General features: G+C 43.0%; 1 protein-coding gene across 1 annotated transcript in view; it reads right to left on the reverse strand.

The window, feature by feature from the left end:
• The window catches only part of SLC35F4 (solute carrier family 35 member F4), a 253,059-nt gene that overhangs the window by 26,890 nt on the left and 212,021 nt on the right, over positions 1-14,148 (reverse strand). The window contains exon 2 of the mRNA XM_040477258.1: positions 4,971-5,156. Within this exon, the coding sequence (XP_040333192.1) occupies positions 4,971-5,156 (186 nt within the window). The remainder of the gene's footprint in view (positions 1-4,970; positions 5,157-14,148) is intronic.

Genomic DNA, 14,148 nt, shown 5'->3' on the forward strand with positions numbered 1-14,148 from the left:
TACAAATGTGTGGAAATCAGGTTATAAAACAGTGACCAAAGAGGCACACAGAATTACCAGTGTTTTTCTTTTTTTTCACCATCATTTAAAGAGACTGATAACTCTGGCTCACCTTCTCTCCAGAATCTCTGCTCTGTAAGGTACAGTATATATCTCATCCCCCATCCAAGCCATGACACTGCTCATGAACTTGGTGGATGCTACACTGCCCTTCCATGTATCCTACCCACTTTCTTGTAAAAGCATTACATATTTCAGCCCCAGAGACTTCGGCCTTGGCCACATGTCCTGCTTTGATCAAATGTGAGCAGGGAGGTGTGAGGTATGCCACGGCCCAGCAGAACTGTTAAGAGGCATGACAAGGCCCCACTAAACTCTCTTGCTCTCCTTCTCTGTCACTAGAATGGAAAATCCCAAATAGGAGCTGTCTTTTCAGTCTCTGTGGGAGAATGAGCAGAAGCCAACCAAGGCAGCCTTGTCTCTGCTGACATGAAAAGTAAGTGAGAAATAAATATTTGTCGTTAGACTCCACTAAAGTGTTTTTAATTTTGTTTTTGATTTCCTTAAAGTGCAGCAAAGCTGGCTCTTAAATTGAAGAGCAATGTGCCCCAAGAACAGGGCGAATCCTGACGACACAAAATCGTTTCCCACCCACCTCAGAACAAATTACTATTTAATGTATTTCTGGGAGCACAATGAGTTCAGCTTTGTATCTTTACATTTACTAAGAAAATTCAGCAGCAGTTTTTACATTAAAGTAGTCAAAACTTCCTGAAAGTGACGATCATAACGGCCTTCTCCCTTGATAGAGAAAACAAGTTCAACACAATAACTTTATGCACCTCTCAGGAAACTAAAGGGGAGCAGAGGTCATCCTGAATCCCCAGGCTGAGATCCCAGGTGGTAGAATCCTGAGGGAAGGGAGGCAGAATTGCCTACAAGTTCTCTCCTGTCTCCAGGTACCTCCTTTGAGCACAAGGTTTATCCCGGGGGTTAAGAAAGTGGTGTGGTCCACACATTGCAAGTGGGAGTGGATGGTAGTCATTTTACCTCTCCGGAACCTGCTGACTCTCTCGTGCTGAATGTGTTCCTCCTATTGCTTAATGAGCCAGGCGTGACTGCCCCGCTGGAGTAAAAACTTTCCCATAGCTAAGGCTTTCGGTTATAATTATTCGGGGAGGGGGGGTAGCAAGCCTTTAAGGTGAATTCTGAATTGGGGAATATAAACCAAGTAATGACAAACACAGCAATTACCACATGACTTCCGAGTCTTATAAACCGTACTGAATTCTCAGGGCCAAGGCCTCTAGAAGATGAAAACTGGTATTCTTTCATTTATATATTCAACAAAATACTTGGTAATCAATCAGATCACCAGGAGCTGGTTAGCTAGTTGGGTGCCAGGGGTTCAAAAGTGAAAGACGTGAGCTCACATCCCAGTGGAAAGCCAGAACACACATCCAACACAAGTGTGATAAGGGCCAAAGACGGTAGATACTAGGCCACATGGAGGCAGAGGAGCAGCACTGGTTAAGGGATGGGGTGGAAAGTGATTAGGAGAAACTTCCATGATGCAGTGACATTGAGTCTCGAAGTGTGAGCCAGCTAGCTCCCTTTACTGTGTATAGACCATACCTGCTCTTGATAAGAGTTCTGCAAATCCTCCCTACAACCATCTGACTTATGCAGAGAGCAGAGGGGAGAAAATGAGTAAGAGGGTAGAATAAGAGACTCTTGTCTTGGGAGGCTGGGAGAGAAACATTAACCTACTCAGTTAAATAGGTATTACCACTTCCATTTTACAGATGAAAAAACTGAGGCTTATGAGAAAGGTTGTCCAAGGTTGAACCCAAGTCAGCATGACTCTAGGCTCCAAATCTTTTATTCTGAACACTCCTTCTGTCTAGGTTTCAGGCTTGAGCTCTCCATTCAAGCACTGGAAGTTTCAGAAGGGACTTGGAGAAAAATTTCTGTTTCCTGATGGGAATGGTAGTCTTGTACAAAGTTTAAGAGGAGTGATGTCTAAGAGAAAGGTATACTCTACATTTCAGATTATTAATTCTCAGGGACTATCTCATAAAGGAGGAATGATTCTACAGAGATTCTCAATATCCCTTTAAGTTGATATCTGCCTTCACTGTCACCTTCTCTGAAGGTCGCTTGGTGCCACCATCATACCATGGACAGTACTTTGGATGACATTAGTCGTCACCTAAATCCCTCCATATCTTTGACCCATTCTTCTGCTAACTAGATGTAATTGTTGCCAATCTTTAATTTTACCGCCTATAGATACCCTAGAAAGACTGGGTCTACAGAGCTCTTTTATTTTTCTGGTCATTTAAAATTTTCGACAGTCCTGCTTAGCTTTATGGTTTTGTATGTATCCTTCAAACTGATATACCAGGAGTTCCATCCCTTACTACGAGCCTGGATTAGAGTCATTACTGGTAGAGGCCACTGGAATTTGGACACATGAGTAGAACCACTGTATGGCCTTGAGCACATGTCTGACTCTAGCTTAGCTTCTTCATCTGCCAAACAGTGATAATATTTGCCTCATGGGGTTTGTTTTGAGGTTAAGTACATAGTATTCCTGAAAGCATGGTGAGCTGCTCTTCAGATTATTCTCCTTTTCTCATTTTTCTATGGTGCCCTGGAATAACCCTAAGTGCCTTCTGAGTCATCGCAGAAAGAGTAAATTACGTCCCATGTGATCTTTCATGGTATAGCCTTTGACATGTGTAGTTTGCATATGACAGATATGGCAAGTCTTTGTCAACCAGTATATTTAATTTGTAGTTTGCATATGATAGATAAAGCAAGTCCTTATTAACCAGAATACTTAATTAACTGGAACATTCTATTCTGCAGATAACTGGGATAATAGGAATATTACTGCAACTTATTAAAGCCAATTAAAATTTTCTGAAGATTTATGATGCCATTTTCTTCATTTTTTTAAAAAGAGCCTTAGGGGCGCCTGGGTGGCGCAGTCGGTTAAGCATCCGACTTCAGCCAGGTCACGATCTCGCGGTCTGTGAGTTCGAGCCCCGCGTCGGGCTCTGGGCTGATGGCTCAGAGCCTGGAGCCTGTTTCCGATTCTGTGTCTCCCTCTCTCTCTGCCCCTCGCCCGTTCATGCTGTCTCTCTCTGTCCCAAAAATAAATAAATGTTGAAAAAAATTTTTTTTAAAAAGAGCCTTAGCCTTAGGGTCAATAGTTGCTGATATAGTGTTTTAAAATATTGTCACTTTTTGAAAAAAATATCTTTTCTTATATAAAAAAAACCCCTCTTATCCAATTAGTAGTACCCTAGAAGAGGCTTTCATATTTCCTGTATACCTTTATTTACTGCCCCCCATCCCTAACTGAGTCCCCTGAATTTCCATTTCCCTTCTATTTATTTTTTTAGGCCAGTTTTCTCCAAGTTATGTTTTGTTTTCAACTAACCACTTATTTTGGATGGAGTATTTTGTTGTTGTTGTTTGCTGTTTGATTATTGTTTTTAAGGATGCAAGAGATTTTAAATATGTTACTGATAAAGCAGAAGGAATGAGTGGAAGGAGAGATTGCAAATGCAGGTGAAAAGTGATGGAGAGGAAGTGATCATGGACATAGCAAAAGGAGTTCACATCGGAATGACAGGAACACACACATTAAAGACGGTCCCAAAGTGATGGTCACTGGCAAACAAAAGAATGGAGACATTAAGGCAAAGAGGCAAGCGTCTGTTGGCATACAACTGTTTTGCTTTTTGCAGAAACGGAAGTGTGGTCATGTGACGAGAGGAAGTGAGTATGAACTGGGTACCTGAGCACATTCTCTGGGGAAGGCCATAAGATGGCCACCGCCAAGAAGTACTGGTGTGGGCAACAGCCTAGTGGACTCAGGAGCATTGGGAAATTACAAATTTGCTGGGAAACTCCTGGATCTAGTTATGAGATGTATCGAGCAATTCCAGTAACCCAAGTAACCCGGGAGTTGTTGAGTGTGGTCAAATGTATGTGAGGAAAGTGTAGAGGACTTGACTGATTAGTTAAATGCTGATCGGGGAAGCAGGCGGTGTCCTGAAGGTGCAAAACTGGGGAAACTAGAAGGGCTCCAAAGACCGGCAGTCCTGACGAGCACAAAAGCAGAGTCTGTGATTTTACTAACAGTGTTTTCGTTCTTCTTAGAGTGGGAGTGCGCTACCACTGACTCCCAGGGCTAAGAGCAAAGATGCTGGCTTTTGACATCTTCAAGAAGCGGAAACTAGATACCCTGTAAACTTAATAGGGTGTCACCATTTATTTATTTATTTATTTATTTATTTATTTTTAACGTTTATTTATTTTTGAGACAGAGAGAGACAGAGCATGAACGGGGGAGGGTCAGAGAGAGGGAGACACAGAATCTGAAACAGGCTCCAGGCTCTGAGCTGTCAGCACAGAGCCTGACTCGGGGCTCGAACTCACAGACTGCGAGATCATGACCTGAGCCGAAGTCAGACGCTTAACCGGCTGAGCCACCCAGGCGCCCTGGGTGTCACCATTTAATCATGTGTTAAGCCCTGCAACGGCAGGTTTTGGTATTTGGTTTCTCTGCTACACTGTACGTATCCCACTAACAGATCCCATCTATACATGTCCCTTCTTCCTTCTCCTCCCACTTGATAAATTCCCCACTCCCACTCCTCAGAGTCCATGTAACATCCCTGCGTTCTGGGCCAATGGTGTGATCTTTCACGGCTGGTTCGAAGGTTACCTAGGTGTACTGTTATTTAAGAGGAGGTCAGAGAGGGAGGGAGCCAAAACATAAGAGACTCTTAAAAACAGAACTGAGGGTTGATGGGGGGTGAGAGGGACGAGAGGGTGGGTGATGGGTACTGAGGAGGGCACCTGTTGGAATGAGCACTGGGTGTTGTATGCAAACCAATTTGACAATAAATTTCATATTTAAAAAAAAAAAAAAGAGGAGGTCACCAGCTCACCTGATCTGTTCTGCCTTTCGACTCTATGTCCGCAAACTCCAGAAGATCCTCGGCTCTGAAGTTCAAGAATAGGAGCAGAAGAATCTTCGGTGACAGAAAGAGGGGACAGTTGCCTACTGATGCCACTGTGTGAACTGGGGCAGTTGGCTCCTGGTTTACATCGAGTAACTGATGATCTGGAGGTACCTGGGAAGAAAGAGTTCATACCAGTTTGAGAACCTGCCAAAAGGAAAACTGGAAACAGATTTTGTTCATTTGTATTATTTTTTTAAAGTAGGCTCCAATGCAGGGCTTGAACCCACAACCCTGAGGTCAAGACCTGAGCTGAGATCAGGAACTGGACACGTAACCAAATGAGCCACCCAGGTACCCCTGGAACAAGATTTTAAATGCCGTGGCAGTAAAACACACAGCCCTGATGGAACCTTCCTTGAGCTCATTTCTAATTTTATCAGAGGGGCTCCTAAAAAGAAAAGTCTGCGTTGGCAAGGTCTGTGTCCCTAAGATGAAGGATCTTTTTAGATAACTCTGTCCACCAAAACTGAACTTTAGAAAATGGCGCTTGGTCTGATGCACCTGTTCTGAATTAGAACTGCTAACAACAAACAGTTTACCTCAAGGGAGGGAAACTGTGACGTCATGCTTGCATCCTCCTCATTCTTCCTAAGGTTGGCTGTTGAATTCCTAACTAGTGAAAGTGCCCACAGTGACTCCTGTCGAGTCCACCCTACGCTTTTCCATCGGACTGGTCACTAAAGTCCAATTTGGTTGTGTCTCCTCAATCACCTCTGGCCTCTACCTGCTCTTACAGATGAAAACGCAGGCCTCAGGATCCTCCACGGGTTAAGCCCCTCCCAATCCTGATTAATCTCCATGGACCCCCACCCAGGGTTGGCTTCATGGGCCTGGAGCCAGTGCAGTCACACGGGGTGCTGTGCTTCTTTGGAAGAACCTCACACACCCCACCCCCCCTCCAAGGTCCAGGGTGCCACATGGAAATTCTTTTACATTTCAGTTTTTTTGTGTGTGACTTTTTTATTTACTTACTTATTTAATTTTATTTTTGAAAGAGAGAGAGAGAGAGAGGCACAGAGCATAGGCGGGGAAGGGGCAGAGAGAGAAGGAGACACAGAATCTGAAGCAGGCTCCGGGCTCTGAGCTGTCAGCTCAGTGCCCCATCGGGGCTTGAACCCATGAACCACGAGATCATGACCTGTGCCAAAGTTGGATGCTTAACTGATCGAGCCACCCAAACTCCTTCTTTTTTTTTTTTTTAAAGTTTATTTACTTGAGAGAGACAGTGAGAGAGTGTGAGTGAGCATGAGCAGGGGAGGGGCAGAGAGAGAGGAGACAGAGAATCCCAAGCAGGCTCCATGTTGTCTATGCTGAGCCCGATGCGGGCTTAAACTCACGAACTGCAAGTCATGACCCAAGACGAAACCCAGAGTGGGTCACTTAACCTACTGAGCCCCCCAGGTGCCCCTCTAAGTGACTTCTGATGGGATAATGGAGCACAAGCAGGGGGCTTGGAGCCTCAGCTCAGGCTTGGTTTTGCCTCCTGTTGTCTCCCCACCTCCTGGGGTGGGTTTTCAGCCACCACACCTGAGTCCTTGGTTAACAACTGTACAGGGACCTGGGTACAGGTATGGGGAGTGTTGGGATCTCAGGGTGAGACTCCCAGTGCCTGCGGGGGCCTGCATTCACCCAGCAAGCATCCCTCTGTCCAAGGGAGCAGATGTTAAATAGCAAATAAAAAATGCCATGGTGAGTAGAAAGAGAGAGAACGTAAGAAAGGAGAAAAACCATTTTCTGCTTTTTGAACAAGGAACTTGACATTTTCACTTGGCACCGGAACCTCAAATTACATAGCTAACCCTGCCCCCATCTGAATACTCCATTCCAGTGAGGCTGGTTCTGGCTGCGTTCTGACACCTTACTCTTAGTACTGATAGCTTTAAGCCTTTTACTTTTACTTTTAAGCCTTGTCCCTCTACCTGGAACATCCTGAATCTACCCAGGCCTTTAAACAGTAAGATCAAATCCTGATCGGTTCATTCAGTCTTTGCTGTTAAGTCACATGCGTCGACACTTTCTTTGAACTTTCCCCGAAGGAGCTCATTTTGACGGTAGTCATGCACTGGCTGCCCCGGGGCTTCACTTTCTCACGTGTGAATGCTTCGACTCTGTCTGCAGAAGCTGCCTGCCTCTCCGTCTGTCGGAGACTGTTCTACACTCTCTCACCGTCCCTTGCTCTGAGTAAATGTTTAATTTTGAAATAATTTTATATTTACAGAAAGGTCGGAAAGATAGTCCAGAGAGTTCCCAGATGCTCTTTACCCAGGTTCCTCCAACGTCAACATCTTGCATCTTCTGGCGCATTTGTCAAAATGAAGAGATTAACGTTGGTAAGTACCATTGACCACATTCCAAATGTTCTTTGGATGCCACTAGCTTTATCACTAGTGGCCTTTTCCTGGGCCAGGACTCCACCCAGGACACCACATTACATTCAGTCATCGTGTCTCCTTGGCTGCCTATGTTTGTTCACAGAGTACATTTATTTTTCCTTGTAAGTTAGGAGTGTCTCTATTTCCAGTAGATACTCTGATCTGCAGAAAAAAAGCTATCATCCTCTCTGGGTCACAGAGGTTATGTCTTGGCGTGGTGCTTTCTGAGATGGTAGAAAACCAGCCAATGAAATGCAAAATCTTGAAACAGCAATGGCATCTTGGCTTTAGTTTGGCTTTGAATAATCATGTCACGGACTGTGTGAGTAATCACGTAAAGCAATCTAATCAGAACTTTGAGAAGCAGTGGTGTCCAGAAAAAGAACGCTTGAATTCCTGAACCATCATCTCCCGCAAGAACCGAGCAGAACTGCAGAGCAACTTAGCTGTGAGTGTTCGTTCTGCGTTCCAGGCCTCCCCATCTATGACAAAAGTGTATCTTGTTTTCTTTCCTTTTCTATTTTTCTCAGTCTTGGGAAAAACAAGGAGAAGTCTATAAAAATGGAATTAGCTATAGCATCTATTATTAAGTGTCTCAAGTTGCCCTAATTAAAATGTATTATATAATCTTGCATTTAAAAGAATAAAAAATGTATGAGTACTCAAAAAAATCAATAGATGAATTACAGACCAATTATTATGCCTAAATTAATGCTATATTAGTATTGTTATTACAAAAGTGTCAAAACACAGAAGGTTTTTAGTTTACATATCCAAAATGTTTACTGTGACTTTCACAACTATGTTTCTTTTTTTTAAATTTTTAAAAATATTTATTTATTTTTGAGAGGGACAGAGTATGAGTGGGGGAGGGGCAGAGAGAGGGAGACACAGAATCTGAAGCAAGCTCCAGGCTCCGAGCTGTCAGCACAGAGCCCCATGCTGGGCTTGAACTCACGAACTGCGAGATCACGACCTGAGCCAAAGTTTGCCACTTAGCTGACTGAACCACCCAGGCACCCATCCAACTATGTTTCTAATTGAGTATTTCAAATTCAATGAAAAGAGTCTGTTTAAAATCCAGTGAACTCTCATTTATGTTCTTCCAGAGGGGCTGACACTCAGATACTCCAGGAGTCATTTTTAATTTATCTTTCAAGTATTTTCCATTAGTGAGTTACGCCTTCTCATGTTTTCTTAGGGGAATATCAGGTTTCATTTTGTGATCATTTGGCAATTACAGGCCAAAAGGAGGAAGTCCAAAAATAGGTTGGGAAGCTAGTTGAGCAAGGATTGAGATAAAACATTGGCCATAGACACTAAGAAGTTGGTAAATCATGTGTATCTGGGAGCGTTGGATTTGTAAGCCAAACTAGTGATTTCTCCGGCTTCCTCATTTTCACTAAATGTTATGTCCTGGCTTCTGCACCTCCTGGTCCCTATGCAATACAGCTCAACACCCATTTTCTGCTGCCTCACACTGGTTGATTTATGGACGAGATCCGGGAGCAGTTGAGCCACTGGAGACATTTAAACCATTGTCCTAAAAAGGCACACTTTAAACTTCAGAGCCAGGCCCAGAGGCACGGTCAGGGCTTGGGCCATGAAACAGTCATCTCCAATCCTGGAAGTGAAAACACCACCCCATGCTACACAGTCTTGTGCCATTCACTTAATATAAAGCCAACTCTGACAAAAATCATATTCAGAATGTCACCTGGGATGCTAGGTGACATCATATCTATTTTCTATTGTCTATGCCACAATGAGTGCCTGGGCATCACAAATTCAGTTAGTGAAAAGTGTTTAGACTTTAATAAGTATTGAGAGTAAACTGTATTAGAAGTGATAGGTTGGAAGTCTCTCAGTAGTCACACCAGACGGCCCCCACTCCTCCTTGTAAAGACATCTGCTCACGTGAGCCATAGCAGTAGGGCCATCTTGTGTCATTTTTCATATTTGTCCATGCATAACGATATAATTTCTTCATTCACACTGGTTAGGCTCTGCATGTTCCCCAAATCAACTTAACTCAACAAATAGTTATTAAGCCACGATTCTAGGGCAGGTATTGTGTCAGGAACAGGAGTTAGATAATGAAGAATACACAGTCCCTGCCTGCATGGGGCCTTCAACATGGTATTGGGATCAGACTTGTAACCAATTAACCATAATTTAATGTGAATTGGAGAGCAAGAAGAAAGGGAGTGATTCATTCTGCCTGGAGCAGGGAAGTCTCTATGGGTTGCTACATCAAAGTTGGCTTTGAACGATGAGCAGGGCTTTGCCAGACAGAGTTCTAGGCTGAGGAATAGGCGACAGAGTCAGAAAACCACAGGAGCAAATACTCAAAGGGTAAAGAGGACGCTATGAAACAATGGTGAGATGAGCAGCTCTAAGGTGCTGAATTCTGAGTACAAACAAGCATTGAAAATCCTTTCAGGAGTGTTGTTCAGATTAAATGGTCCACAGAACGTACGCAATCAATGTACACTATTATAAGGAAAAATAAGCAGCTAAACAAAAATGATCGTTAATGGTACTTTATCAGTGAGAACGTCTGACTTCAGATCATAGAAATCCAAACTCGATCAGTTTACACAAAAATGGGGAGTTTTTAGGAGCTTAGCAACCAAGGGACAGGGCAGCCAGGAATGTCCCTAAACCTCAGGAACACCTGGGACCTGGGGCAGCGTGTAGGCAGACAGTCCCCATCTCCCACTGCAGGTGCCAGATTCATGTCTTCTCACTTGGCCTCTGTTTGCCTTTCTCTGCAGAAAATTTAATCATTTGAAGCTCCCAGCTTTCCAGTCTTGTAGCTAGCCTCCTGGGAGAAATCTAGTTGCCCAGAGTCAAAAATCTCGAGGCAGGAAATTGTGTCTTACACTGATGCCTGGTACAATTTCTGTGGCCACAGATCACGGCGACAACACCAGGAAAGGGCAAGTGTGGCTGGGGTGACAGGGCCCTGGGCGTCCACTTAGAAACCTCAAAGCAAAAAGGGCAAAGAAATGCTGAGTAAAGCCTAATCAGAGTGTAAGGTGTAGGGTTCTCAGATGACAACTTGAAAAGCCGTGTGATAAAAAGTAACTAGGAAAAGGTCTTTGGAAAGTAGATGTGAGGGGCGCCTGGGTGGCTCAGCCGGTTAAGCGGCCAACTTCGGCCCAGGTCATGATCTCGAGGTCCGTGAGTTTGAGCCCCGAGTCGGGCTCTGTGCTGACAGCTCAGAGCCTGGAGCCTGTTTCAGATTCTGTGTTCTCCCTCTCTCTGGCCCTCCCCCGTTCATGCTTTGTCTCTCTCGGTCTCAAAAATAAATAAACGCTAAAAAAAAAAAAAAATTAAAAAAAAAAAAGAAAGTAGATGAGAAAGAAGCAATGTGTCAGGTAAGAGTCTGTGTGAGCAAGCACAAGACGACTTGGAAGATAATGGACCAGACTCTAGACATCATTCTAATAAGAGCCCTGCCGTTGACTCTCATCTCTCATGAACACAAAAAATCAAGGACATATTTGGTTCTACTAAGCATTATACTGAACAGTGAGCTAGAGATCTTATCCTCACTTGCCCAAGCTATGCCTCATACTTACCTGAAACACCACAGGTAGCCCTGATGCCCAAACATAAAGACACCGTCCTGGGGATGGGGGATGTGGGCGGGGGGTGTTGGGAAGGAAAGTGGAGTCGGAGAGGTAGGGGCTGTACGACAAGAGGCAGCATAAAGTCCTGGAAAGACTTCCCGGAAGGGCAGGACACCGATTGTCTATGTCCTCTCAGGTAAATCACTTGACTTCTCTTTGTATTCTTTCATACTCTGAAATTTAGTGATTGAGCAAAATGATCTCCTAATTCCCTGTAGCTTTCTCTCCTTTGATTTAAAGATATTTCAAGCAAGCACCTGGAAATCATGTGTAACCATAAAACAAACTCTGTCGATTTTCAGCTAATTTTTTATACCCATTTATATTAGTCAAGGTTTCAGAAGGAAGGGAGAGCAAACTCAAAATTAGGATACTTTATTAGAAAGGTGCTCAAGGTTTAGGGCTATAAGGCTATATGGTTCCCTAAGCCGCCCACTGCAGCATCACCTGGGAGCTTGTTAGCAATGCAAATTCTTAGGGCACCTGGGTGGTTCAATGGGTTAACTGTCTGACTTTGACTCGGGTCATGATCTTGCGGTTCGTGGGTTCGAGCCATGCGCCATGCTGTAGGCCGGAGCCTTCTTTGGATTTTGTGTCTCCCGGTCTCTCTACCCCTCCCCCGCTCATGCTCTGTCTCTCAAATATAAACTTCAAAAAAGATTTTTTAAATGAAAATTCTCAGCAGCCACTTCAGACTATTAAATTAGAAACTGCGGTGGGGGTAACCTATGATTTAAGGAGCCCTCCAGGTGATTCCAATGCAAGTTAAAATTTTGAGAACCACTGTATGTAATACCACAGGGGGGAGGGAAGTACCCAGGTGTAACGAAGGCTCACTCTTACTATACTTAGGCCTGAAGGGACAAGGAGAGGGAGTGATTGGAAAAATCTGGAAGGAGAGGCTTGCCTGAGATGAGTTACGACTTTTCATTAAGGTAGACATCCAGCTGGGAGTTCCTGAAAATAGTCCTTTCCTTTGATATCTCTTAGGGACCCCCCTTGATCAGTAAACCAAGGCCAGAGGGCAAGACAGCCTATTTCCGTAGCCCATACAGTTCAACTGCCACAAAGAAAGAGAAGTAGAGAAAGGTTGTGGGGCAGGTAGAAAAAGAATCTGGAGGGGCAAAGGTATCTATATACCATGTTTCTACAATAATATTATAATCACAGAATCAGGGCCTAGACCACAAGATCTCCTAGCTGTAAGCTTCTTTGATGAATGATTCTTCTTTGATGATTCTTCCAACCAATCTCTTGAAAGTCATACTTTAAGCATAAAACTAGCTTTGACTATTTTCAAATAATCTTTTATAAGTGTGTTGCTTTTAAATATGCATGATCTTTCCTGCCAAGATGTTACAATCACTGAAGAAACATCGAAGACAGAAATGCAATCCTGAATTTTGACTTGGAGTTGGTTGGAAGTTACAACAATCACTTTGACATTTTGTCTTATAAAAACAGGTAAGATGCCAACAATTCAACAAAAGGTTATGTAAAAAGCCATATTTCAGCTTATTTTTTTAAACTCATGTTCCATCAAATTACAATGGCAGAAAATATTCCTTGTAGTGAGGGAATATTTATTGTCATCAGTATTGGTTGAGTTTTCATTGAAGTCTATATGGAATTTGCAAAACAGTTACTCACTTCTTAGGTAAACACTTAATCCTAGGATTATTGAAAGGGGTCAGCATGGTGGATGGTTAATACACAAGCAATATACCAACTTTCTGTTTCAATTCTGCACCGCCTTACTCTTTAAAGCCCAAGGTCTCCTGCACAACACTGTTTTACTTACTAGTATTATTCACTCTATGTAGCTCTGAACATTCTTGATTTCATTTCACAGAGAAATATCTTTTAAAATAACCTAGTTGTTGGTTATATTATTATGTGTATTTTTTGTACCAAATTTTTTTCAAGACTTGCTCATTATCTTCTTGCTAACCATCTCATCTTATTCAAGACGTAAATATGAAATATTTGGGTACCTATATAGGCATATTAAAGTGACCTTTTAGGGGAGCCTGGGTGGCCCAGTCGGTTAAGCGTCTGACTGTAGCTCAGGTCATGATCTCATGGTCCGTGAGTTCAAGCCCTGCATCGGGCTCTGTGCTGACAGCTCAGAGCCTGGAGCCTGCTTTGGATTCTGTGTCTCCCTCTCTCTCTGCCCCTCCCCTGCTTGTGCTCTGTGTCTCTCTCTCAAAAATAAACAAACATTAAAAAATTTTTTAAATAAAAAAATTAAAAAATCTTTTAAAACCTAATTAGTTTTTAGTTACCTAAAAGGTGTAATTAGAAGAAAGGACTAATAATTGCTATATTTATGCTATATACATCTTGTTCCTAAAACAGTATTAATTTATTCTATCTGGAATAAGATTTATGTTCTCTATCTATAACTAACTTTAAAACTAAAAAAATATGTCACTTCTCCCTGTTTTTACAAGGTAAAAATAAAAGCGTCTAGCACTTATTTAACACCTACCATGTGCCAAGAGCTTTACATATATGATCTCTAAACAACACAACACTGTGGGGTGGACTTTACTATTCTTATTTTACAGAGAAGGAAAGTGGATCTTCAACAGCCCAAGTAAGGGTTTAAAAAGTCGAGTCCAGTTCCAAAGTCCATATTCTTTCGAATACGCTCTGTTGCCCTTTCCATTTCAGCTATTCAGCACTGTTGAGCTCTTTCTGTATGTAGGGGAAATAGTTCCATCGTACAGAAAATAAGGACATTTATTGTTCAGAGAGCAGAGAGATCAATTTCAGCCTGGACAGTTAGAGAATACTTAGCAGAGGATGATGGGTTCCAGCAGATCCCAGAGCAGGGCAGGGTTTCTATAGGAAGAGAGCCTGGAACAGCTTCCAACAAAGGAAAGTGGAGATTTTGCCTTTTTAGTTGTTGAGAGCAAAAGAGGCATTTTGAAGAGGGATGATGGGTTGGAAGCAGAGTCTCATGAAGGCAAATTTGGGAGAAGAGGGCGAGATGCACAGAACAAATAGAACCTGGAAGAAAGACATCTAATGGAAGTTGTTCAAGCAAAAACATGCTCTTGAAAGAGAGACAGGATTTCCCCTTTAGAA

Source organism: Herpailurus yagouaroundi, unplaced genomic scaffold, assembly GCF_014898765.1.
Source record: "Herpailurus yagouaroundi ecotype Mexico unplaced genomic scaffold, PumYag 141, whole genome shotgun sequence".
NCBI classification, from domain to species: domain Eukaryota; kingdom Metazoa; phylum Chordata; class Mammalia; order Carnivora; family Felidae; genus Herpailurus; species Herpailurus yagouaroundi.